Source organism: Choristoneura fumiferana, chromosome 27 (genome assembly GCF_025370935.1).
Source record: "Choristoneura fumiferana chromosome 27, NRCan_CFum_1, whole genome shotgun sequence".
In the NCBI taxonomy this organism is placed as follows: Eukaryota; Metazoa; Arthropoda; class Insecta; order Lepidoptera; family Tortricidae; genus Choristoneura; species Choristoneura fumiferana.
The window spans coordinates 1,683,996-1,710,071 of record NC_133498.1 but is presented as its reverse complement, the minus strand read 5'-3'; the positions used below and the strand labels follow the sequence as shown (position 1 = coordinate 1,710,071).

At 40.3% G+C, this 26,076-nt stretch overlaps 1 protein-coding gene across 2 annotated transcripts; it reads left to right on the top strand.

Annotated features, from left to right (window-relative positions):
• The first annotated feature begins 960 nt into the window (after positions 1-960).
• Positions 961-25,073, top strand: LOC141443400 (ATP-dependent zinc metalloprotease YME1L-like). 2 transcript variants are annotated; one of them, XM_074108658.1, is made up of 16 exons: positions 961-1,235; positions 1,333-1,840; positions 3,094-3,246; positions 3,898-4,030; positions 4,766-4,868; positions 5,466-5,676; positions 6,219-6,319; positions 7,538-7,666; positions 8,792-8,955; positions 13,712-13,877; positions 14,184-14,266; positions 15,506-15,606; positions 17,853-17,998; positions 18,715-18,821; positions 19,284-19,434; positions 19,928-25,073. In XM_074108658.1, the coding sequence occupies exons 1-15, from the start codon at positions 1,200-1,202 to the stop codon at positions 19,429-19,431; spliced, it is 2,289 nt and encodes a 762-aa protein (XP_073964759.1). In that variant the 5' UTR covers positions 961-1,199; the 3' UTR covers positions 19,432-19,434; positions 19,928-25,073. The 2 variants fall into 2 exon arrangements, with proteins under 2 accessions (XP_073964759.1, XP_073964760.1); XM_074108659.1 differs by having other exon boundaries at positions 962-1,235; positions 1,333-1,828.
• Positions 25,074-26,076: the final 1,003 nt, after the last annotated feature.

The window sequence follows — 26,076 nt, the reverse complement described above, 5'->3', positions numbered from 1 at the left end:
TACTGTAAACATAGGCATAAAGAGAACATAAAAACGGCAAATCGCCATCTATGTACAACTATACCAGGCACGAGTCGGAGACGAGATAAATGCATTCCGAGAATACTTAAGTTTTAATGGTAATTTTAAGCATTTTTTTACCAATGCTGTGGGTCAATAAAGCCTACTTTACCAGATTAAGCGTCACAGTGTACGTCAAAGTAAATAAAACTCGTGAAACAATTCAGCATTGCTCTGAAAATCAACGGAGGCACAATGGGCAGGCACATTTTGACAATACACTGTGCGATCAAAACATAGCCTTTTCAGGCTTACAAACCGTCGTAGAAACGTATTTGACGACTGTAACACTTTCTTTACCTAACTTACGTGTCGAAATAATGTGTTAAAAGCACATAGGGTTGATCTTTTAGACGTATTTTGAAAAAATGCTGTTGGGTTTCAACACTGAAAATGGCATAACACGCAAACACTTTGGTCCAATTTCACAATGAAACACTTCACTTGACCGCGGTAATTCGATCGAGGAACGCGAGACAGGCCACGGTATGCATTTTTTCACTCACCTTGTTGTTTATTCGCTATTTTATTGAAACAGTTTTGAAAAACTTCATATAAATGCATAGGCTCGTCATCGCTCGTCGCCATTTTGGATTTTACTGCCAAATATATCATAGACAACGTAGAAGTTAATTACCAATTCATAAAAAAACCCTTAAAAGCTTGTCTCTGAAATAATATGAAAACTGTAAATAAATTTACAAAACTTCAATGAGATTTATTTTAATTACTGAGGCAAATATTTATATATGGAGCTAAATTAGTTGTAATATTATAATAATCGAACAATTTGCATCAACTATAACTTTAGGCGCTATTTTCAATCGATTCCAAATTTTAATGTCTTTTATCTTGCCCTGTTATTTCATGTTTTGTTCTTGATTTATGTGTAACGAATTCGTTAGAAAGGTGGTGTAATTATTTCAATCTTTTCCCTAAAATTAAGAAAAAGTACTTATCATTATCAGGTGGCGGTAAATCTTTAACTAAACTAAAAGTCTGACCAACCCATAGAGGTCATAGAAGAAATGTGTCGTTGCTCCTTCGCCATATTTTGCTACGAAAATTAAGTTTGACGTAAGAGCCTACAAAATTTTCGAGTGCACTCGTGAAAAAACACAAAACCATCTACATGTAACATGTTCTCACTGAATTCTATCAACACGCAAAACCAGGTAAAGATCCTTAGACTTGTCGCGTTTTTAAATACGTCAATAGTCGTCAAAAACTCTGAATTTGTTTGTCATTAACATAACCTTTGTTTCGTTGCAGATTTTAGTTAGTTTTAGTCAACTCTCGTCGCGTTACTCGAGTGTTTTCAAGCATAGGAACCATAGTCATCCTAAAAACAAGGATATAAAAAGAAAAGATGCGGCGGCGGTAGTTAATGATGCAACAATATGTAAAGAAAGCTTTGCAGAAGCTATTAGAAACTTGGACAAAAATGTTATGATTGAGATGCGAAGAGTGGATATCCGCTCGCTCAAGACGTTCGCCGGGGCGTCGAGACTCAAAGACTGTCTGACTTCAGCCAGAAAGGTATCCCATGTGTCCTCAGAATCCTTTGAACAAAACAAAAATGGCTGGTCGTCTCCCAACACAACCACAATACAACGAAGAAGCTTTATCAGCTTCACGGACAAGTTTGTTGGCTTATTAGCGCACAGTATCCGGCAGAACACTATTAATGTGCAAGTACGGGGCTTTAAAACAGAACGAGGGATCCACGCAGACCTCAAACGGAACCCAAACATCATTAATAGACTGCGTAAGTTCTTCGGTTAGTATAAATAAGATGAATAAATAGGAGCAGCCATAGAGCTCTCCAGAAAAATAAAATGTTTGTTTGTTTAATTTGATAAAGGCAACCAACATTAAAATTTAGTATGTAAAAACAAAATAACATCATACTTGAAAGGACTTAGCATTCCATAGCCAATACCATAACTTTTTATTGCACACCAACACATAGTAAGCAGTACAGAAAACAGGTGTATACATTGAGATTTTCTTAGGCAGTGTTTTCAATCTGTGGGTCGTAATCCCATGGGGGGTCGCTGATGCCCGTAAGATATAATACAACTAACTGTAAGAGGTGAGCAGGGGGTCGCCAAATGTTTTTTAAATCAAGGGGGGCCGCGCCATGAAAATGTTTGAAAAACACTGTTCTAAAGTAAGCAATAGGCGGCGGTAAGTATGTTGACAACTTTAGTTTTGTTTCTTATTTCAGTTGAGGTAATTCTATCCTTAAGTTTTATTGCCAACATGCTCCTCTCCATTGCCTGCTGACACTTGGCTAGTTTTTCTCTGTGATTCTGGGTGAGGGACCAGGTCTCACTCCCATATGTGATACAGGGCAGGATGCAAGTATCAAAAGTTTTTCTTTTGATAGTTATGCTTACTTCTTTACTTTTCATTATGTCTTTCAAAGACCAATATTTTTTTCAGCCACTAGCAATCCTCCTGTTTATTTCCTTTGACATTTGATCTGTTGGGGCAATTATCTGTCCTAAATATACATACTCTTGTACATACTCGAGCTTATTTCTGGCCAGTAGTATATATCAACCTCTGTGGTGTTGTCATCAGTTTTATTTTGGAAAAATCATTTGGAGACCTACTTCTTTGCTCTTGCTGGCTAAGGATTGTACCATTGTTTGTATTTTATTTGGGTCTTCTTCAAGCAAAAGCGTTGTTAATTAGTTTCAATTAAATTAAATAAAAAAAAAATGTTAATGCAAGGTGATTTTTTGGACAGAATGGTATTTTTGTATGAAACAAAAAAATATTACCACACAATAATTAAATAGTTTGTGTATAATTGATTTTTAGGTTATTAATTACATACCCTGCAAATATCCGCACCTAATTTTCTAGCACATAGATAATATCTAGCTATAGATAGACAATGAGTTAAGGAACTAAAAATAAGGACACTTAGATTCTAGTGTACTGATAGTCACTGATACTTCATTCTATGCCCACAGTTTTCCTTGAATTGTTGTATTTTCACACAGTAACAATCATTTCCAGGTTTTGTGGCAGACCCGCCTCTCAATAAGGACAAACAGGCCTTGGGCCCTGATGTGGCTCCGAGGCTTGAGAAGCTGCTCAGCGAAGACTCGGTGCTGAGTAATCAGCAGAAAGACAAGATCAAGATAGCTTTTGCTGAGGGCTACCTTGCTGGTGAGTATAGTATTAGTTAGCTTGAGGTTCTGGATTTGATCCCTGATTAGGCCCGATGTATTTATGACACAAGCTTTTACTTTGAGACTAGGATAATTGGTGTCAAGTGTCTTGTGATGTTTATTTAGTTTTTTTAGAATCAAATAAACAGTCATATAAATATGAAATAGAGATAAAGAACTATAAACAGACCTACAGTTTTTTTACTGATCCGTACCTGAGAAGCATAACACTGCAAGTGCCACTTTTTACGATTTTCTGTTTTACCACCCTTATTGTCGTGTATGCTACAATTTGTCACTTTTCCTGCAGTGTTATGCTTCTCAGGTACGGTGTTTTAGAAACTGTATTACCTGAAATTAATTATGGCAAATATGCGTTCCGGGGCAATGAATGTCTGTGTTTTGAGACAGTTTTGTCTTTCGGACACTTTTGTCCTCCCTTTTTTCCAAACGGGACTACAACATTGTGGTTGCTCGACATTTTTATGGTACGGTTTTAAGGTGTATTAAATATGATTTTAATCTAAACTTTGTTTTCACGCCCGTAATAACAGACTTTGAAAGCCATACTTAAAAACCTCACGCAACAGTGGCGCCATCTAGTGAGACAAAAAACGATAGCCCTCATTGAAGTGTATACTGTCTGCAGGCTCTCACCCGGACAACGCGCGCGGCACGAAGGCGTCCAAGTACCTGAAGCTGGTGCAGCAGCTGCTCACCATCGTGCTGTTCCTGGCCATCTTCGTGAGCCTCATGGCGTCCGTCAGCGGGACGGTCTTCCGGTAACTGGCTCATTAACACACCACCGACAACCATGGTCAATGGTCAATGACAAATGAGCTTAAGGCTTCAGGGGCTTAGCAGGTGGTAGGACCTTGTGCAAGGTCCGCCCGGATTGCTACCACCATCTCGCTCGCTAATCCTGCCGTGGAGAGTAAGACAGCCGGTGAAATTACTGGCACTTGAGATATACCATCTTAGGCCTCTCGGTGGTGATCTCTTACCATCAGGAGACCCACTTGCTCGTTTGCCATCCAGTCGACTAAAAAAGAAAAAGGGTTGATCAACTTTTTTTTGCCGCTCGTTGCTATAGTTACGGTCTCCTGGGTCACTCTTTAAACCATAAGTTTATAGGATTAAAATTTACCAAACATGCATTTTTGTGGTAGTTTAAGCCCCTTCTATAATAATTATTGGTCATCTAATAAGCATGTTAGTATAATGTGCCACAATGTTTCTTCTATTAAACTGTACTACTTTTGTCCCCTCGCTAACGGGACAGAATAAGAACAAGAAATTGTTGATACACCCTTACTTAAAGTAAGCTAACAAAACGATTCTGTCTCACTCACTTAAACTACGCTTTGTTTTTGTAACTATGACGCGTGACACTGTAGAACCCTGTCACAGGGAGCCTCTACTGTCTTTACAAAGATGCCGCAGGGAGTGTCCCATACGAGCTTGTAGGTATAAGTGTTGTACAGCAATAATCAGCGTTCTCCCTCGCACACGAGCAGGATCCAGCTGGGCAACCAGGTGGAGGTGGACCCCGAGGACATCAACGTGACCTTCGACGACGTCAAGGGCGCCGACGAGGCCAAGCAGGAGCTCAAGGACGTGGTGAGTCGCTGGTGATGATGATGATGATGCAACCAAAGATCATTACTAAATATAGGTATACTAATATTTTAAAGAGGAAAGATTTTTTATTTTTGGACGTTTGTAACGAATAAACTCAAAAAGTACTGGACCGATTTCAAAAATTCTTTCACCACTAGGATGCCACATTATCCCTGAGTAACATAGGCTATATTTTATAACTAAAATAAATTAAGCATCTTTATTATAATTTCAGTAAACCAAGGTGTAAAAAAGATCCCATAAAATGTCATCGCATGCGCTGCGGAAACTATTGATGATAGAATAAAAAATGTTCCACAATATGAAAGAATATTACTATAATTATTATTTAGAAGCCTGTAGAGGTGTCCCACTGCTGGGCAAACACCTCCCCCCATGACCTCCACTCTACCCGGTAAAGAATAATCTACAAAATAAGTCGCGATACCACATGTCTTACTATTGTAGTTAAAAATAACCTCTGAAATGAAGCTAAAATAATGCGGGAAGTGCCCTTGACTTTTTTTTAAATTGTGCCTGTGTGAAGTCAGGGCAGATCGTTAGTAAATAAGGCATAATGTATGATATGATTTCCAGGTGGAGTTCCTGAAGTCCCCGGAGAAGTTCTCCTCGCTGGGGGGCAAGCTGCCTAAGGGGGTGCTCCTGGTGGGCCCACCGGGCACCGGCAAGACGCTGCTGGCGCGGGCGGTGGCCGGCGAGGCCCACGTGCCCTTCTTCCACGCCGCCGGACCAGAGTTCGACGAGATACTGGTCGGCCAGGGCGCGCGACGCGTCAGGGACCTGTTCAGTGAGTATACTCACGACTCATTCATTGCCGAGCGCCAGATTACGTAGTTCTGTAGACAGAACGCCCATCGGCGTTCACAGCATCTGAGATTAAATCTAACACCGACAACAGCTGGACATTCTAAAAGTTATATGCTGTATCAATCCAGTACATATATTGAAAGTGTAAACAGATTTCATCAAAATTCTTGTATAAACACCCACTGGATCGAATCGATAACACATTTATCTATAATTTGTGTCTTTTAACTAGACGTATAATCACTTTTTTTTACCAAAATTCACTTTATTTCAATATTTAATTTTCATTATAAAATTCTGCGTCAAAATCTGACGTTTTTTCTTAAATATAACACGTGTATAGTCTGTGGTAGCGTAGAGCTGGAGAAAAAAATTACAATTAAAAAATAGATTAATACTCGACATGTTTCGGACTAATTCGTAGCACTGCTGAGAGCGGTGGCGGGCAGTGCCGTATGTCTTAAACAACGCAAGCATTGCTGCTTGCCAGGATTGGTGACAGCTTTACCTTTTTGTTTACAGAAGCGGCGAAGGAGCGAGCGCCGTGTGTGATCTTCATAGACGAGATCGATTCGGTCGGCGCCAAGAGGACCAACAGCGTGCTGCATCCTTATGCCAACCAGGTACACTGCACGTTCAAAGTCGCTACACTCAAAGTCAAAGTCAAAATATCTTTATTAAATTTACGCTATAACAAGCACTTTTGAATGTGAAAAAAAGTCTACCACCGGTTCGGAAAAACCTCTGTTGTGAAGAATCAGGCAAGAAACTCAACAAGGTTCTTCGACGAATTTTTTTAGGATACTAAATTATTCTGCCCTCGTAACGAAGAACGCAGTAATAGTTATGATTGTTTTTTTAACTTTGTTTTAAGAAATGGGTTATTTATGTTTAGGTATATCTACATAAGCCGCGGTGGCCGAGTGGTTTGACCTATGGCCTCTCAAGCAGAGGATCGTGGGTTCAAACCCCGGCTCGCACCTCTGAGTTTTTCGGAATTCATATGCGAAATTACATTTGAAATTTACCACGAGCTTTACGGTGAAGGAAAACATCGTGAGGAAACCTGCACAAACCTGAAGCAATTCAATGGTGTGTGTGAAGTTCCCAATCCGCACTGGGCCCGCGTGTGAACTACTGCCCAAGCCCTCTCATTCTGAGAGGAGGCCTGTGCCCAGCAGTGGGACGTATATAGGCTGGGATTATTTTATTTTTTATATTTTTTTATATCTACATATACAAAAAAAAAACATGTATGTAAATCTGGATTATTCTCGCTAGTTCCTTCGGCTGTTGCTTCGAAGGTACTATTGCGGTTTTTGTTTTCGGACTAGTACCTTCACCAGAGATGAAGGTGAGAATTGAAGGTGCTATTGCAAAACGGGCCCATAAACAATGTTTCGATCCTAAATCAAAACGTAGTATTTCGCTATACCGTTGTTGGTAAAACCGGGGTTATATTAGAGCCACGCCGCGTGTCGCAACGCTGCCTGACTCAACGGGCTGTGATTATACAACAGTATCGTGTCGCCGCGCGTGCTGATTAATTTGTATGAATGCGCGTAGCCACGTGGTGATTATACTAGCGCGGAGCGAGCCAACGCGTCACTTCCCCCAGCACCTAGCCCACGCCGATCGGAATGGAGCGGTCTGCGCGGCGTCAGCTCGCTCGGCGACACGCGGGGCTGCGCTAATGTAACCACGTTCATACAAAATGTATGTAGCCGATTGCAATCCCACGCGTTGCGACACGCGGCGTAACCCCGGCTTTACGAGGGCGTTGTTTGTATGTCCATCTCCAAAGAGCACCGTAACCGTAACCGTGTTGTCCGTTACCGCAGACCATAAACCAGCTGCTGTCGGAGATGGACGGCTTCCACCAGAACGAGGGCGTGATCGTGCTGGGCGCCACCAACCGCCGCGACGACCTCGACCAGGCGCTGCTGCGCCCCGGACGGTTCGACGTCGAGGTTACTGACACTGACACACAACTAACACTAGATTATACAACAAGACCATAAAACGAGACATTTCACCCGAGACGTTCGTATAGCCACCCGAGCCGGTACGGCGAGTAGCCCAGTTTGTTTTTTATGATTATATTTGTGATTCTAGTTACCTTTGAACTACATGTCGTATCGATTTACTGTCATTCGGTGCAAATGGAAAATCGTCCACTTGAATTGACCATTTTGAATTTGAACCAAAATGAATATCAACCAACGTGAATTTTGTCAAAATGTAATGTGCTGAAAAATATTTACATCCAAATTTATTTTTGTTGTAAATTAATTATACCGAAATGGAATATTGTCCATTATAAATTAGGAGCAAAATTAAATAAGCAATAAGTGAATGTTGTCTAAATCAAGTCTTAGCTTAATATGTTAGCCCAAAACAAATGATTTCGGGTGGAAAATATTTGCAATTCGTCATATTTCTGAGTGTCCGTCGTTTTTTTTGTCGGCATACATCAAATTTGTCAATTTTACTATAGGACAAGGTTCCATTTTCGACGATATTCACGATGGACAATTTTCCTTGTTGATGTATTTCAAATAGTCATTTTCTTGCTTTGACGTATAATTTCGAGTTGTCCATTTTCCATTTGCACCAAATGACAGTAAATCAAACCCATCTATAACCACCACACTACACTGACGCGTTTCGAACTCAACCAGAGCTCATCTTCAGAGCAACACAACCGTACACCATGCTACCAGATGTTAGACCCACCAGAGTCCAGATCAGACCATAGGTTAGTGTCATCCATCATCATAGGTACTGATCACGCGGCCCTGGGAACCCCTGATCTACATACCAAATTTTATCCTAATTTGTCCAGCCGTCTTAGCATGAAGAAGTAACTAAACTTTCGCACCCCACTTGATATAGAATAAGTCTGAGGGATTAGAAAATATTCCTTTACATAACATCACCGACACCGTTGTCAATATGACTGGTAGGTACCGTATAGTAAGTGTAAAGAATGTTGGAATATAAAACGTGCAATATAAGAAGTAGTGCCCTCGCGTCAGGTTTTTTATATTCCTGGTCAGTCTATACCAATGATCGCTGTTGCCTTGTGTTGTCAGGTGAACGTCCCGACGCCGGACTACGGCGGGCGGCGCGAGATCCTCGAGCTGTACCTGGGGCGAGTGGCCGCCAACCCGGACGTCAACAGCGACGTGCTGGCGCGCGGCACCACCGGCTTCACCGGCGCTGATCTGGAGAACATGGTCAACCAGGCCGCGCTCAAGTGAGTCATATGGGGAACATGGTCAACCAGGCCGCGCTCAAGTGAGTCATCTGGGGAACATGGTCAACCAGGCCGCGCTCAAGTGAGTCATATGGGGAACATGGTCAACCAGGCCGCGCTCAAGTGAGTCATATGGGGAACATGGTCAACCAGGCCGCGCTCAAGTGAGTCATATGGGGAACATGGTCAACCAGGCCGCGCTCAAGTGAGTCGTATGGGGAACATGGTCAACCAGGCCGCGCTCAAGTGAGTCATATGGGGAACATGGTCAACCAGGCCGCGCTCAAGTGAGTCGTATGGGGAACATGGTCAACCAGGCCGCGCTCAAATGAGTCATATGGGGAACATGGTCAACCAGGCCGCGCTCAAGTGAGTCATATGGGGAACATGGTCAACCAGGCCGCGCTCAAGTGAGTCGTATGGGGAACATGGTCAACCAGGCCGCGCTCAAGTGAGTCGTATGGGGAACATGGTCAACCAGGCCGCGCTCAAGTGAGTCATATGGGGAACATGGTCAACCAGGCCGCGCTCAAGTGAGTCATATGAGGAACATGGTCAACCAGGCCGCGCTCAAGTGAGTCGTATGGGGAACATGGTCAACCAGGCCGCGCTCAAGTGAGTCATATGGGGAACATGGTCAACCAGGCCGCGCTCAAGTGAGTCGTATGGGGAACATGGTCAACCAGGCCGCGCTCAAGTGAGTCATATGGGGAACATGGTCAACCAGGCCGCGCTCAAGTGAGTCATATGGGGAACATGGTCAACCAGGCCGCGCTCAAGTGAGTCATATGGGGAACATGGTCAACCAGGCCGCGCTCAAGTGAGTCATATGGGGAACATGGTCAACCAGGCCGCGCTCAAGTGAGTCATATGGGGAACATGGTCAACCAGGCCGCGCTCAAGTGAGTCATATGGGGAACATGGTCAACCAGGCCGCGCTCAAGTGAGTCATATGGGGAACATGGTCAACCAGGCCGCGCTCAAGTGAGTCATATGGGGAACATGGTCAACCAGGCCGCGCTCAAGTGAGTCATATGGGGAACATGGTCAACCAGGCCGCGCTCAAGTGAGTCATATGGGGAACATGGTCAACCAGGCCGCGCTCAAGTGAGTCAGCTGGGGAACATGGTCAACCAGGCCGCGCTCAAGCGAGTCTAGTGCCCTAGGACAGCCAGGCAGCCCTCACGTGAGTCAGGTGCTCTGGGACAGCGAGGCAGCCTTTAAGTAAGCCATGCGCCTTGGGACGCGTGGCAACGTGCAAAAATTCAATACATTTATTCCGCAAGTATCAGCCCGCAAAGGGATCCTTGACATGTGACTTTTTTATACTACCAACGCTTTCGGAAATACCATAATTTCCAAGAAAAATGCACCGCGAGACACTTGGCAGGTTTTTTTATAAATAAAATGAATACCAAGCTTTACTCATAAGAAAGTTCTTATACGGACCAATGTCCATCGATCAACACATGCACTAGTTGAAAGTCTTAAGGTGCGGTCGCATGCAGTCGCTCAGCGCTCGTTTTTAGCGTCAAATACGGTCACGTGACATATCGATATAGCGGGTACGTTTTATAATGTATAAATTTAAAATACATATCGGTTGAAATACATACAGTTGAAATACCGAAAATTGAAAAATATAATGGTTAAAATAAATATTAATCAAAATTCATAAAGCACGTTTTTCATACTGGTCGAAATACATACAATTAAAATGACTAAGTTCACAATGTATATGTTCAGAATATATAATAGTTGAAAGAAATAACAATTAAAATTCCTATAGTACGTTTTTCATAATGGTCAAAATACATACTATAGAATGCCTAGGTTCATCATCATCTCCAGTCTATTCACGTTGTATTTACATGTTAAATTCTGAAAAATTAAGGACTGTAAGACAAGTCGACGGAGCTCCGCTTTGCGGATCTCCTATTCAGGGTAGTTAAGGCGCTTCGCACCTGGACAAAACTCTAACCTAACCTAACCTATAAGGTACCGACTGATCGGAATCGGTATTGTCTTGCATTTTAAACTAAAGTCTGATCATTAATTGAATAGAAACTTTAGGTGCGACGACGAGCGTAGCGAGGGAGCGTGTTAGGTTCAACTATGACCAAAGCAAGAAGAATTGCTTTGCAAAGCCAGAATTGTAATATATGCATTTTTCTTTGTGAAAATTCAGTGTCTAGTATGTATTTCAACCATTATAGAAAACATACTGTATAAATTTTGAACGTATACATTATGAAAATATGCATTTTGTGCCATATGACTAAGAACCATTATGCGTTGTAACCATTATATATTTTGACCACTATGCATTTCAAGCTTATGCGTTTAGAACTTATGTTAAATAACTTTATATATTTTGATGCATTATATTTTATGATTTCCGGTATTTCAACTGTGTGTATTTCAACCGATATGTATTTTAAATTTATACATTATAATACGTACCCTGGCACTTCACATGGCATATTCGCAGAAATATTTGCATGTACGAAAGAGATGCACCATTTCATTTTTAGCATGAGCGATGAAGATATCAATAGCGCAACGCAAATACACAACGCCAAGTGAAGTATATATTCTATTTTTTTTTTTTTTTTTTTTAATGTCTTTCACTTGCTGATTTTAGCAAGACGTATTTTGCCAATGTCGATGTTGAGACATTACGCACATGAGGAGAATGTTCGGTTTATGAAATTTTGATTTTGGAGAAGGAACAATAGGAGACCTAAAACAAATAACATATGTTATGGACGGCACACGGACGCGTGACTTTTTTTTCTTTTTTTTTTTTTTTTTTTTAACAGGGAAATGAAGACTGTTAAACATGCTAACATAAAAGGAAGTAGTGTAAAGGAAAAATAAAATATAGAAAACATGCTGTAATTTTACTACAACTTAATGTTGTGACTCAGTATAAATTTGATTAAAATTTTTGTCAAGGAAGAATCTAAAAGAGAAAGAAGTGTCAGAAAGTTAATAGGACGCGGAACATCCTTAGGCAACACGTCATACAGAGAATATGTAAGTTTACCGCAATTAAAAAAAATGTGCTCAAGAGTTCCTTCGTCTAGACCGCATTCGCACAAGGAGTTATCCCGCACCCTAATTTTATTTAAGAACACCGGAGTACAGACATGACCCAAACGGAGTCGGCATATGGTAGAAGTGACAGGGTTATTTTGTATGCTGACCACTGATTTCCACAGGTAGGCACAAAATTTTAGGTCTAGTGGTAATCAACTAGGCACAAAAATTATTCAACAGTAATCTACAGCAACACAGTCCGGGTCTAAAAGATCTGTGATTTTGTAGTATTGGAATAGCACAAGTACTTCAAAACGACTTTTCCTTTTCAGTTCTATATCTGCCGATGAACCCGAAGAGGACATAAGTTTTAATTAAAATATTTTGATAAACATTGAATGTACATAGTCTTTTATTTCAAATGTGACATATCTATAAGTTGCAGTCCTATCAGATAAAAAGCTATTTTTTTAAATATATTCGCCAACTACTAAGCAATATATACTGCGCGCCAAAAAATCTGACCCTCAAATGTATGCAGAATTAGTAATTGGGCCAATCAACTTTTTTACCGACACTAATCTGTCCGCGACATTTTTCAAACAATTGCAGATTTTTGTAAGTAAACATGTTTTTTCTGTAATTTTAATAGATGGTGTATATGAATATGCCATCCTACGTAAGTTCAACCTATTAAACCGTGAAATATCTTGTTGGAAGTACGATTTTTTGGTAACGCCAGAGACAATTTTGGTAACGCAGGAGACGCCCAAAGTGTCGGTAAAATAGTTGATTGGCCCAATTTTGTGTGAAGGGTGGGCCAAATTTTGTGCCGCTGAGTATATAATATATCTCAGAACCAACTATGCCGGAAACGGTATAGTTTTTACTTTTTGTCTTCAAATGTAGAAATAAAAAAAAAAACAAAAAAAAAAAAAAAACAAAAAAAAAATTTAATTTGAATAAAAATAATTACTAATTAATTTTAAAGTAATTATATTTTTTATAACACCAAGAAAAAACTTTTTATTCATTTTTTTAATAAATTAGGTAATTTCTTTCTTCTATTAATTTAACATTATACATTCAATTAAATCAGAGCACTCGTTTCAGTTGAAGATTTTGTTGAAATTTATTTGTAAGAAAAGCGTGCACAATTAAACTTAAATATTTCGTGAAGTATGAAAGGTATCGGTGTCGGTTTTTTTTATAATATTTTTTATTTACTCAAAAATATATATAGGTATGCATTAAACCATTCATGTTGCATACAACATACAATGTTTTTAAGCAATCAAGTAAAAACTACCAATCAGGTAAGATTTTCAATTTTCGGTATTTCAACTGTATGTATTTCAACCGATACGTATTTTAAATTTACACATTATAATACATACCCCGATATAGCTGAAATTGTTGAGCTTTATTTTTTCGATTTCGGAAAAACACTTTTTTTTTCGTTCAGTCCAATTTCTTTTATTTGTACCACTGTCACGACTGCAACTAAAGAGGTTAAGAAATTAGCTTTCAAGACTAAGATCATTCCTGCAAGCAGCCATCATGACGCTGTTGTGCGACGCAGCGACTTGACGCCTTTTTTTTTGAGTCGCAGGAAATTCAAAATAGGGCCACGTGACCAAATTTATCGCTGAAAACGAGCGTCGAGCGACTTTCATGCGGCCGCGTCTTTAAGTTTAATATCCAATTGTTCCAGAGCGGCGATAGATGGCGCCAAGACGGTCACGATGCGGTACTTAGAGGACGCGCGCGACAAGGTGCTGATGGGGCCCGAGCGGCGGTCGCGGCTGCCCGACGAGGAGGCCAACACCATCACCGCCTACCACGAGGGGGGGCACGCGCTCGTCGCATACTACACCAAGGTGAGGGGGGGAGGAGGACGGGCTTTTTTTTTCATTTTTATGAGTTTCGCTTTCGCCAATTCTTTAAGGGTTGGGGGAGGGAGTTTTCAATTCAAATGCCAGATGTAAAGTAAGGCTATTATAAAAAGTACATGGGTGAATAACTGGAAAATACTGACTGTTCATCCCTAAAAACCCCTACATGATAAATTTCACCCGAAATAAAAGCAGGACGCGCCTAAGTAGAAAACCGTCTGATTTTTTCCTATTTTCCCTAGTTCTATCTATAAATAAAGAGGGGCATGATATTATTATTTTTTCTTCCAGGACGCCCACCCGCTGCACAAAGTGACCATCATCCCGCGGGGGCCGTCGCTGGGGCACACCGCCTACATACCTGCCAAAGAAAGGTACCGGTTACCTTGAACTATTCAACTTCAATTTGCTTACCTCGAGGTGGACTTTCGAGCAAAGTTCCTGACACTGCGGCAATGACGCCGTGTCCCGTTCATAATTTAATTGTAGAATACCTATTATATAAAAAAAAAACGAAAATGCCGCTAATAAATGCGAAAGTTTGTAAGTCTGTCTGTTTGTTACCTCATCACGTCTAAACCGCTGAACCGATTTAGATGAAATTCGGTATACAGATAGTTCGAGTCCTGGGGAAGGACAGATGATAGTTTTTATCCCGGAAAATATCATAATTCCCGCGGGATAGCGATAAATGTATTCTACGCGGACGGAGTCGCGGGTAAAGGGCAGTGTGGCAAGATTATAATTTGTTAACAAATAGGTGAAAAGCACTAGTGGGTCGATCTATTTTTTCTTGTACCTCGTTGCCATGGTTACGTCCCCTGGACAACTCTTTAAATACGTGAGTTTTTATATGTTTTCATTGGTTGACATAAATTGAGCGTACATTTATGTCGTAATTATAAGCCCATCATTCATTATTTTATGGACTATCCCCTATGCACATCAGTACAATAATTATAACAGTTTTATTTAAGAAACTTTGTTACAGTTGTCTCTTGGACAACTGGACAGAGTAATAAATAAAAAGTAGATTGGCCTTAGTATTGACTTATACCTACTAACCCAATAGAACAGATACACCACGAAAAAATAGACAATCCAACTATTTTATTTTGTTTTTAGTATTTATAGTTATGGCGGCCACATTTATACATAATCTGTGAAAATTTCAACTGTCTAACTATCACGGTTCATGAGATACAGCCTGGTGACGGACGGACGGACGGACAGTCTTAGTACAAGTCAACGCACGTAAAAAGAGATTTGGTCCGTATTTCGCTCACTGCGCAGGTATATCGCCAGGAGCTCTTTTTACGTGCGTTGATTTGTAATATCCTCCTGCCTACCAAAGGTACTTTTTTGGAATAATTTTTTGAAACTTTCTTATTATATTGCTTAGAACTTAAGATGTCCAGGAAAAATAGAGAAAAAAATCTCCGGCTTTTCCTACTAGTTTTCCACTATGTACTTTACAAAGGCCGTCAGTGTCCAATTATAATTATTTCTTATGTCCTTTCCAAAAGAAGGATGTAGGCACGAGGATATTGTATTATGTTGATTTGTAAAATTTCTTAAAACTGTCAGCCTGCTACACTGTATGTTTGTTTTAGGTACCACGTGACAAAGCAGCAGCTGCTGGCCATGATGGACACGATGATGGGCGGGCGGGCGGCCGAGGAGCTGATCTTCGGGCCCGACAAGATCACTTCAGGTAACATTGGTTTTTGGAGTCTTTTATTTTAACTCCATATTTGTTACTTTTACGGTCGTCCCGTGAAATCCAACGAAAATACAAACTGAAATATGGATGCACAGAAAAACCAGTGGTGGTGCAGGGGTATGGCACGCAGCACGGAATGCTGAGGACCTGGGTTCGATTCCCAGCGCTGGTCCCTTTTTCTGAGTTTTTTCTGTGCATCCATGTTTCATTTTGTATATCAGGTAAGACAGGACGGTATATGATCAGTCAACTTTTAAGTGTTGTTGGTCTGTCCCGTGACTCAAGAGACAGGAGTGATACAGTTGTTTAGAAAAATGATTTTAATGTATACTACTAATTAACTTGCTTAGGAGAATGTTGAGTGAAGGTTAGTTCGTAAGAAGCATGCTGCATCTGAAACTGGCTATTTGTATGCCTTATGGCGCAACATAGTACTTACTGAAAATGAGCTGTCATTTATATTTAACTTTTACAAATAAACGTTTTTGAATTTGGAGATAGTCACGAAGGTATCACCTAATAGCTGTCACAGCTCCTTAGTTTTGGTGGTTTTTATCGCATAAAATCATGCTCTTCATGAGTGACCCAGGAGACATTACTATGGCATAGAGCAACACTTAAAAGTTGATTTACCCTTTTAACCGTCCCTCATCCATAACCTTTAGGCCATCGGCATGGTTGAAAGCGAACTAAAGTTGGAACGCGCAAGTTGGTGCGTGACGCACGATTTGCGCGCCAGGACAAACAGTTTACTCTAAATCCGTGGCGTTGTCTTGGTAGTTTCTTGATGTTTCTTGGTACATGGCATCCATCGTTTAAAAGTTTCATGAGTAGTCTTTTTAAGGGCATTACATTCGCATTGTTTCTAATTTGTGATTAACCCTAAACTTGGCAAGGTGAGACAAGTGTACTGAATTCAAGCCTCGTTGAATTCTTGTAGAGCTAACAAAAATAACTTAAAACAAAATACAAAAAGATGATCTTAAATTATGTATTTTATTATGTATCTTATGTATTAGATTATGTATCTTATTAGATACGCTAGGGTAAGTAGCATTGTATGAATCGTAATATGTTTTTAGAAGATACAATACAATACAATAACTCTTTATTGCACACCAATACAGTAAACAGTACAGAGAAAACAAGTATATACATAGAGATTTTCTAAGGTAAGCAATAGGCGGCCTTATCGCTTCAGAGCGATCTCTTCCAGGCAACCTTTACAATGGACAGAAATAAGGAATACATTTTAGCAGGTGGTGCAATTTACAGTAGATCAGAGCTGTATCAAGAATACATAAAACTAACACATACAATACACATACACAACAAATCTAAACAGATAGATAGGTAGATGGATACCATAACAACACATAAATAAGCTAACTATAACATTTATACGCAAGATGACAGGTAGTGCTCCCTAAGCATAGACCTAAAGATAGGCAAGGACTTTGCGCGCCTCAAGTCTATCGGTAGGGAGTTCCACAACCGAGTGGCCTGGACAGTGTAAGAATAAACATAGAATTTAGAGTTTGAAAGTGGGACAGTAAGGAGGAAGTTCTGAGAGCAACGAACAGAAGTAACATAGCTAAATCGCTCTTTGAGGTAGCAAGGAGTTGCAGGGTTAAAGAGAATGCCGAAGCGAAGAAGATGGCTTCTTGCCAAGTTTCTTGCGGCGTATTCTTGGTGATAATGGTCTTTTTTTTTATTCAACACGATGGCAAACGAGCAAGTGGTCTCCTGATGGTAAGAAATCACCACCGCCCATAAACATCTGCAACACCTGGAGTATAGAGGCCTAAGATGGGATACCTCAAGTGCCAGTAATTTCACCGGTTATCTTACTCTCCACGCCGAAATACAACAGTGCAAGCATTGCTGCTTCACGGCAGGATTAGCGAGCAAGATGGTGGTAGCAATCCGGGTGGACCTTGCACAAGGTACCACCTGCTGCTTTTGTAAGCGTCCGTCATCATATCAGCCGTAGGACGTTCACTGTTGGACCCGCGGCTTCAACCAGGTCATCCGTCCATTTCGTTGGTGGACGCCGCGCTGCGCTTGCCGATCCGCGGTCTCCATTCGAGAAATCGGTCCCAACGGCCATCTGTTCTCCGTCCTATATGGCTTGCTCATTGCCACTTTAGTGAGCTAATTCGCTTAGTCTTGGTAGACAAAAAAAGACATGTAAAGAGGTCCGAGAATGATGCTTAAAATGTTTGATTGTCTTTCAGGAGCATCATCGGACCTGAAGCAAGCGACGTCGATAGCGCAGCATATGGTTCGCGAGTGGGGCATGAGCGAGCGCGTCGGACTGCGCAGCATGGAGCCCGCGCGGAACAGCGCCGCGCCCGCGCTCGGACCGCAGACCAACGAGCTGGTGAGTGCCGCCTTCGACGTGCGGCGAGGGCTCCCTTTTTGCCATTTCAGCCTAACTTTAAAAATTTTAAATTCTTTTAATATATATTTTTCGTGACCCAGGGGACAAAATCAGTCTCCCGTACCCCGTGGCCCAACCCGCGCTGCCTGTGATTCAAGCACTACATTTTTAGCTGACAGTGTAAAAAATAAACATTCTACTCTACCCGGTATCATGTTGAGTTGAATAATGTTTTCCATCGTATTTATCTTGCTTCCTCAATTAGCTTCAGTAAACTTCAATAAGCTAGTTGAGAAAACAAGATAAATATGAAATTTTCCGACAAAATACGATGGCAAAACATTATTGACTACATCTGTTCTGTCCTGTATAATGAAAAAGTGTTAACGTCTAGTTTACTAAGCCAATGTTAAAAGTTTGCCAATCCAAACTTCCATGCTAATATTATAAATGCGAAAGTGTATGTGTTTGTATGTTTGTCCGTCTTTCACGTCGAAAAGGAGCGACGGATCGACGTCATTTTTGGCATAGAGGTAGTTTATGGGCCAGAGAGTGACATAGGCTACTTTTTACCCCGGAAAAATGCACAGTTCCCGAGGGAACAGCGCGCGATAACCGAATTCGACGCGGGCGCAGCCGCGGGCAAAACTAGTTTTACCATACTTAATTGATAAAAAATCGAATGCCTCATCTTAACTAATTAATATTTTTTACAGGTTGATACTGAGATAAAGAAAATCCTCTCTGAAAGCTACGAGCGCGCCAAGCTGCTGCTCAAAACGCATGCGCGCGAACACAAAGCGCTCGCTGAGGCGTTACTCAAGTACGTATAGTACGACTGAAGATTCAAATGAGACAGAAAAAGAAAATCGATAATAATTCTAACATTGTGATCAAAATGAATGCAAAGTTCTGTAGATACCTAACCCTAAAAAAACTAGGCGTTAAAGTACGATATGCATTTGTCGCTCCGCAATGAATGACAATAATGTACCATCGGGTTCGAATCCCGGCCGGGGCAGATATTTGTATGAATAATACGAATGTTTGTTCTCGGGTCTTGGATGTTTAATATGTATTTAAGTATGTATGTTATCTATATACGTATGTTTATCCGTTGCCTAGTGTCCATAGTACAAGCTTTGCTTAGTTTGGGACTAGGTCAATTGGTGTCAAGTGTCCCATGATATTTATTTATTTATTTATCTTATAATTGCCAGCGAAAAAAACACGAAACAACAGCTAATGATGATAAATTGTGTTTCAATATTTGTTCATGTTGCAGGTACGAGACGTTAGACGCGGAGGATATCAAGGCGATTATGAACGGAGACAAAGTGAGGGTAGACAAACAGCGCGCGCGCGAGCCGCAGCCCGCCGCCGCCGCGCCCCAGGCGCCGCTGCTGCCGCCGCCGCAGCCGCAGCCCGCCTAGCAGGTACATGGGAGATATTAGCGGGTAACCCAGGGGACACTAGCAGGTCACCCTGGGACACTCACAGGTACACAGAGGACATTACCGGGTAACACGGGGGACACTAACAGGTAATCCAGTGGACACTAGCCGGTACAAGTGGGACACTCGCAGGTACACTAGGGACACTGACAGGTACACGGGGGACAACTCGCAGGTACAAGGGGAAACGCTAAACACACGAGTAACAATTACTTCAACATTTCGACCACATTACAGCGGCCGTGGTCACAAGTAAACTGAATACCCTACACTTCAAACTAATTAACTAGCAGGTAACCCAGGAGACACTTGCAGGTTACCCAGGGGACACTCACAGGTACAAGTGGGACAGTAGCAGATACACGGGGACACTTTGAACTGAGAAGGGTTCAGTGGCCAAAAAAGTTTTGAGAACCACTGAAATACCTAATAGTACATTAAATAAAGGCTTATTATTATCGTTATCTTGTTTCAGCGAGGCGCCGTCCCTATGTGAAGAAGTCAAAATGAAGTGTCTTTGAAAATTTTGCAGGCCACCCAGTACACCAAGCTTTCATCAATAAAAATAAGTAAAACTATGGAACCGAACATGTTTCCTTGTAGACATTCTGACCACAAATAGAAGCGGCCATTGCCAACTTAAAATTATATTAAAATAATATTTTTAGGGTTGCATCACTCGAAAAATAGACATAATGTTGTCAGATTGCAGCTTTATTTCTGAATAACATTGTCTCGTTTGGTGCCTTTTTTATTTATGGTCGGATTTAAAATAGCAACAGATTTCTATGCTACCAATATACATCGGTATTCTTCGTGTTTTGGCTGTAGTAATTCTTGCTGGTACATTTGGAACTTGATACCGAATAGATTATTCTAGTGTAATAAAACACTCCTACGCCGATGATGTGCTTCTGGCAGTGGCGTGGCGTGAACATTTTCATTAGGCAAACGGAGTGTCGAGCCCTGCCTCACCGGGACGCCACGGCGACGTCACCGGCTACGTATCCAAACAATTCATATAGAAATTTTTAAATATATATATGCCACGATTTGCGGCTCCCTACGTGTCGACTGTAGTACTCCGGCAGCCTGGCAACGTCGCCACTAAAATGTACACTTATAAGCTGCATCTCACTCACTCAGTCGCCAACCAGCCGCCATTTTGGACGTCAATTCCTAATGAATGGCGTCCCGGTGAGGCAGGGCTCTAAGAGAAGCGTGTTTTAGGTAGGTATGTCTTCGGACGCAACTCGGTGGTAGTGTAGGTAAGTCAAGTAAAAAATCTGGCTAAGGTGTGGTTAAGATGCCACGCCATCGGTATCTGGTCTTCATGAGTGCTGTACGTCCTATTTGTTCTATAGAACTGATACCTTTGATTTTATAATCACATAGTTTCACCGTTTCAAAGAAGGAATAGGATGTATGAAATTATCAAACACCAATAAAGAAAGCTGGAATTAAGAGCCAAGACATGAAAGTATCAGTATTGAAATATTGGTGAAATAGAAGAAAATATTTGACTGGAAAAGATTACAGGTGAAAGGGAAAGCTGAAAAACTTCCGGAATTGAAGACCAAATTGAGCAGTTAGCCGTCTTTATATTGAATCGAATACTGCGCCGATATTGTGACAAAGATGCAACTGGTAATTTTATGGGGTTTTGCATACATTTGTTGTACAATATGGTCGCGGAATGACTTTCTGTGACACGCTGATTGCGCTAACATCGCGAGGTCGTGACAACTTTGACATTTGTGTCATATTTGTGATTGGTTGAATAACTAAAGGCGCGGCCACATGCAAGTCGCTCGACGCTCGTTTCCTGCGTCAAATCTGGTCACGTGACATATAGCGATAAAGCTTTATCGCTGGAAAAAAAATCTCTTCAATTTCGGCAAAACCACTGTTTTTTCTATTCACTCCAATTTCTTTTATTTGTACCATTGCCACGACTGCTGCTAAATGAGATTAAGAAATCAGCTCCCAAGACCAAGATCATTCCTGCAAGCAGCCATCTTGACGCTGCTGTTCGACGCGGCGACTTGACGCTACTTCTTTTGAGTCGCGGGAAATTCACAATCACATTCAAAATGGGGTCACGTGACCAGATTTATCGCTGCAGACGAGCGACTGCATGTGGCTGCACCTATGGGCCAATCGCAAGCAAGACTGCAACGTCAAACGGACAACTCGATACTAACGCCATCTAGCGATACTTAGCCTGTTTAAAACCCTCATTGTTAACACTTTTGGTCTTGAATTCGGGAAAGAAAATTGTTTTTAGTTTAACGAATTATACGTTATGTTATAAGGGAGATCCGTCGCAAGAAATGTCTAGAGTTTCTTGGCTAGAAATATAGGTGAATGTAGTCTTAGTTCACTGCCAGATAGATTTAACCCCTGACTTATTTAACCCTCTCTTAATCATAAATGAAGAGTTCATAAAAGTTACATCTCTGTTAGAACTAAATCATGTTGTCTTTGGCAAAGTGACAGATAAAGAGGGTCGATCAACTTTCTCTTGTTCCTCGTTGCCATGGTTACGTCCCCTGGACAACTCTTTAAACCACGAGTTTCTATATGTTTTCTGTGGTTAAAATTCATCGAGTATACATTTTTGTCATAGTTACAAGCTCATTATTTTATAGACTATCTCTGCATATATCAAAGTAGTTTTTTTAAGAAACTCTGTCACTGTTGTCTGTTGGACAACGGGACAGAATAACAAACAAGAAATGTTGATTGACCCAAGAATAAATGAGTTAACATTATGCTCATTCGCACTGTTTCGTTTTCTAGATTTTTTTACTGAACGGCAAAACCCACTAGACACTGGCAAAATTGTCTTATGATGGAGACGCCATTTTCTTTTTAATTAACATACGAACATATGGCAAGTACAAGAATTAAGTCTACGGACCGCGTCTTAGTAAACCTTAGCAGAATCCTCAAAAGGGCGATGGGGTTTTCCCTTTTATATTGAGGAGGGTTTATGTAAATAAAGAACATTACATATTTACTTGCATACAAGATACGCGCGAAAATTAATACCTCTCCTTGCAGTCGGGTAAAAACACAGGCATCTTTTATGCAGAAAACGACATCCAAGTATTTTTTTATATGTATTCAGCAAAAGATAAACAATGGGTTTGCGGTTGTTTTTTTTTAAAGAATAATCCGAGTTGCCACAACAATACGAATTTTTTGCCTTTTTTGTAACTCTGTATCGTCGGAGTCGTTTAAGTACTCAAAAATATCGGTACTCAGACATTTATCTGCTCAAACATGGTACAGAGAAGACATTAAACGAGAGCGGCGCTTCCTTCGTGACCCATTAGACTCAACGTTTCACATTTTTAACGTAATGCGGTACACCATGATAAAGAGCGCAGCCTAAGGTATCGCCAGTATTTGGAACAATTTACATTTTACTCGCAAATGTGATGAAAAACATTGTATGTCGCACGGGCGGTACTAGAATTTATAAACATCGACTCATTAAAGCCCTCAGTCTTCGACTTCGGGCTTCTAATACTCTCGTTCGTAATTCCTTATTTACCGCCCTTAAGACACAATGTACTATTTCTTCACTTTTTTTTGACGTACTCTACAAAACCGCTCCGACATACTTGATACTGACTCTACCAAAAGCAAGAAATAAAAAAATATTAGCTCTAGTCGTTGCCATAAAAGTATAACTTGCAAAAATAACTGACATTAGTATACTTAAAAAGTACACTTATTGGTCAGTTACAACAAATTATAAAAATATATTAAAGAGTTTTTGTTATTTGTTCTAACATGATTCACATGACAGATTCCAAACTGACGGAGCTAGAGTCCCTCCTACTGTTACGCAAACTATCGATACTTTTGCTTGTACCTAGTGCTGAAAGTGGCAATACCATTATTTGTTGGTTTAATTCAACGTGACGCTGTCGAACTGAAAGTCTTATTTGAATTCTAAAATATAATTTATTCAACACTTGGAGTGTCACTTTCCGACTGACGAACCACATTGAATAAAATAAGTTCGTTTATTTTACCGATAACCCTCACCTCTTGCAACTGCGGCCTGTTGAAACAACATTGTAAGGGCGTTCATTAAAGAAAGAAAGTTAATATAACACAGTGCCTACGCTGTAACTTAACAATTTGTAATCAAATTTGAGTTGAAATATTCGAACAGCAGTTTTAATGTGATTTCATTTTTTCAAGCATTATATCTGTTGGAAAAAATTAAAAATTAGTTACCGCCTCACAAAGTTACATAATCATCATGTGTCATTTGAATCATCTTAGAACAAATTGAGTACCTTAAGCTGTTAAAGAGTTAAAGTTAATAAAATAACCCTTCTTAGTCCTTAGGGCAGTCGGGTAAAAAGCCATCGCAGGTGAGGGGTCATTCCAATATTACGTAAGCCCCAATGAGAGGGCGGATCACTTTATTTACTTTTGCTGACAAGGGGAGTAAAAATTACTTAAATTCTGATTATACGTACTATTTGAATGAATCCTAACTCAGCGGTTATAGTTCAAAAGCCTTTTCAGTGTTCATGAGATTAGAACATGAGAGTTTAGCAGAAGCTGTCTTGGGCCCGTGTTTCGGTAGCTCTTTGCCGACAATAGTTTGACCATTCTTTTGCCAGAATATGTCGGTGGCTAATTAATTAGCCAAAAGCACTTGCCAATAAAATAACAATCCACTATTTTTTACCCACAACGAAATTCAATCAAAACGATGATAGGTTTCTATGAAAGTTAAATTTTATAAAAAAAAATGGCAACATTTTGAGTTTCCCCTCTGTCCCTGTTTTACCATTTGAGCGAATTGTATTACTTTTACAATGACCGTTAAGAATAATCAGAACAAAAAATTAATGAAAAGCATCGGCGTATATAAAAAACGACAAATGAACTCGAAATGAAATTCGAATTTCCTGCATAGAATTTAACATTTAAAAAAAAACATACAATCCGTTACCTCTTCCAATTTAAGAATTTCCCTTTAGATTGTATATAATATTTTATTATATTCAAGTGAACAGATGAAGCGGTAGCGGGCCGACAAGCAAAGGCGGTTTTGTTAGCAAGTTATTACCAATTATTGTGCAGTGTTTCTTATTAGCATCACTAGTTTTTAAGGCAAAAGTGTCACTAACTAAACTGCATTTCAATAAAATCTGTCAATTTTCTAGACATTTAAGATACCCTGACGTGAGAACACATGTCCCTGTTGATGTGATTATAGTCTAAAAGAAATCAAAAAAGAATAATACATATTTTATCACCAAGACTTAAGCAACCCTGTGTTCATATGAGTTGGCTGGAAGTGTGTACAGGATTGTCAGATTCTATTGAAATGGAGTATACATAAATTGTTCTGAAATAAATTAATATTATAGTTCAAAATCTATTTAAAGAAAAACGCTCCCGCCGCTACCGTTTTGCGTTCACTGTAGAGGACGCCTTAAGGTTAGACTAGTGAATAATATCACTAGTCAAAATAGTATGAATTAGTCATCGGTTAGTTCCTTTAATTTGAGGAACGGTGATATTTTTCACTGGTCGAGTGTGAACCATGTTTTATGACGTCGCAAATAAACGTTGACAGTAAACCATTTTGTATTATTCAACCTCATGAACTTAGGGCGGTTTCATAGCGTTTTATTTGTGTTTATAAGCTCTTTTTTGGAAGCGCACAAACGTAGCGTTAAACACTCAGGAATGAGCGAGTATGCCAAAAACAACCGTATTTATACACACAGAAAAAACGCTAGGCTGAAACCGCACTTTTACCTAAATTTGTCCTTGAGAAAAGGAGTATTAGTCAAACCACTAAGCCACAGCTTCAAGGCACCAGTAAAGGTTTAATTTAAACGTACGACGTGTCAAAGAAAGGTAAAATATAACTTACTTTTCGTAGGGCTGCTTCCACGGTCATGTAAAATTTAATCCTTAAGTCTGGGTTACGACGGTTCCATACATCTTGGAACTAATTACAGCTAGGGTAGCGACTTCTAGCGCCATCTAGTCGTTACACAGAACAACTACAACATCCCCAGCCATAATATTTCCCATCAGAGAGATCTTTATTGTGTTATATGGGGTTATTCCCACCTGTTACCACCAATTTTTACCAGTGGTAACAGCTGGGATTTTTTTCCCCATCTTTTATCACTAAAGTACTCAGTGGTAACTACTGGGAAAAATATTCGCGATAAGATAAAATAATTCCATAAATATTGAATAGAATAGAACCTTTTTAATATGTTGACAATAAACTGCTGAAAATTAAAATGAATGTGGTAAGTTAGTAGCCACCAATTAGTTTAGTGGTAACAGATGGGAATTTTTATTCCCATTAGTTACCAGTGGTAACAGCTTTCTCCCACCTCTTGACTCTCCCAGCTCTTCCCACTGATATCAAATTGGTGGTAACAGGTGGGAATAACTCGTTATATGTATTGTCAACTCTGGTCCGTGCAAGACCGTCCTAACAACCGGAGGCCCACCATACAAATATTTAAAAAATAATTGTCAGAGCAATTTGAATTTAATTGTTTCGGGAATAAAGTCAAACATCCATGTTTGAACCTCGTGTCAAATTTCGATTATTAG

Bases quoted from the DNA above. Each gene is read 5' to 3' on its own strand.
- LOC141443400 (XM_074108658.1), top strand. From the start codon at position 1,200: ATGTTCTCACTGAATTCTATCAACACGCAAAACCAG. The intron at 1,236-1,332 runs GTAAAGATCCTT...GTTTCGTTGCAG, and splicing joins CTATCAACACGCAAAACCAG to ATTTTAGTTAGTTTTAGTCA. The intron at 14,267-15,505 runs GTACCGGTTACC...TGTTTGTTTTAG, and splicing joins TACATACCTGCCAAAGAAAG to GTACCACGTGACAAAGCAGC.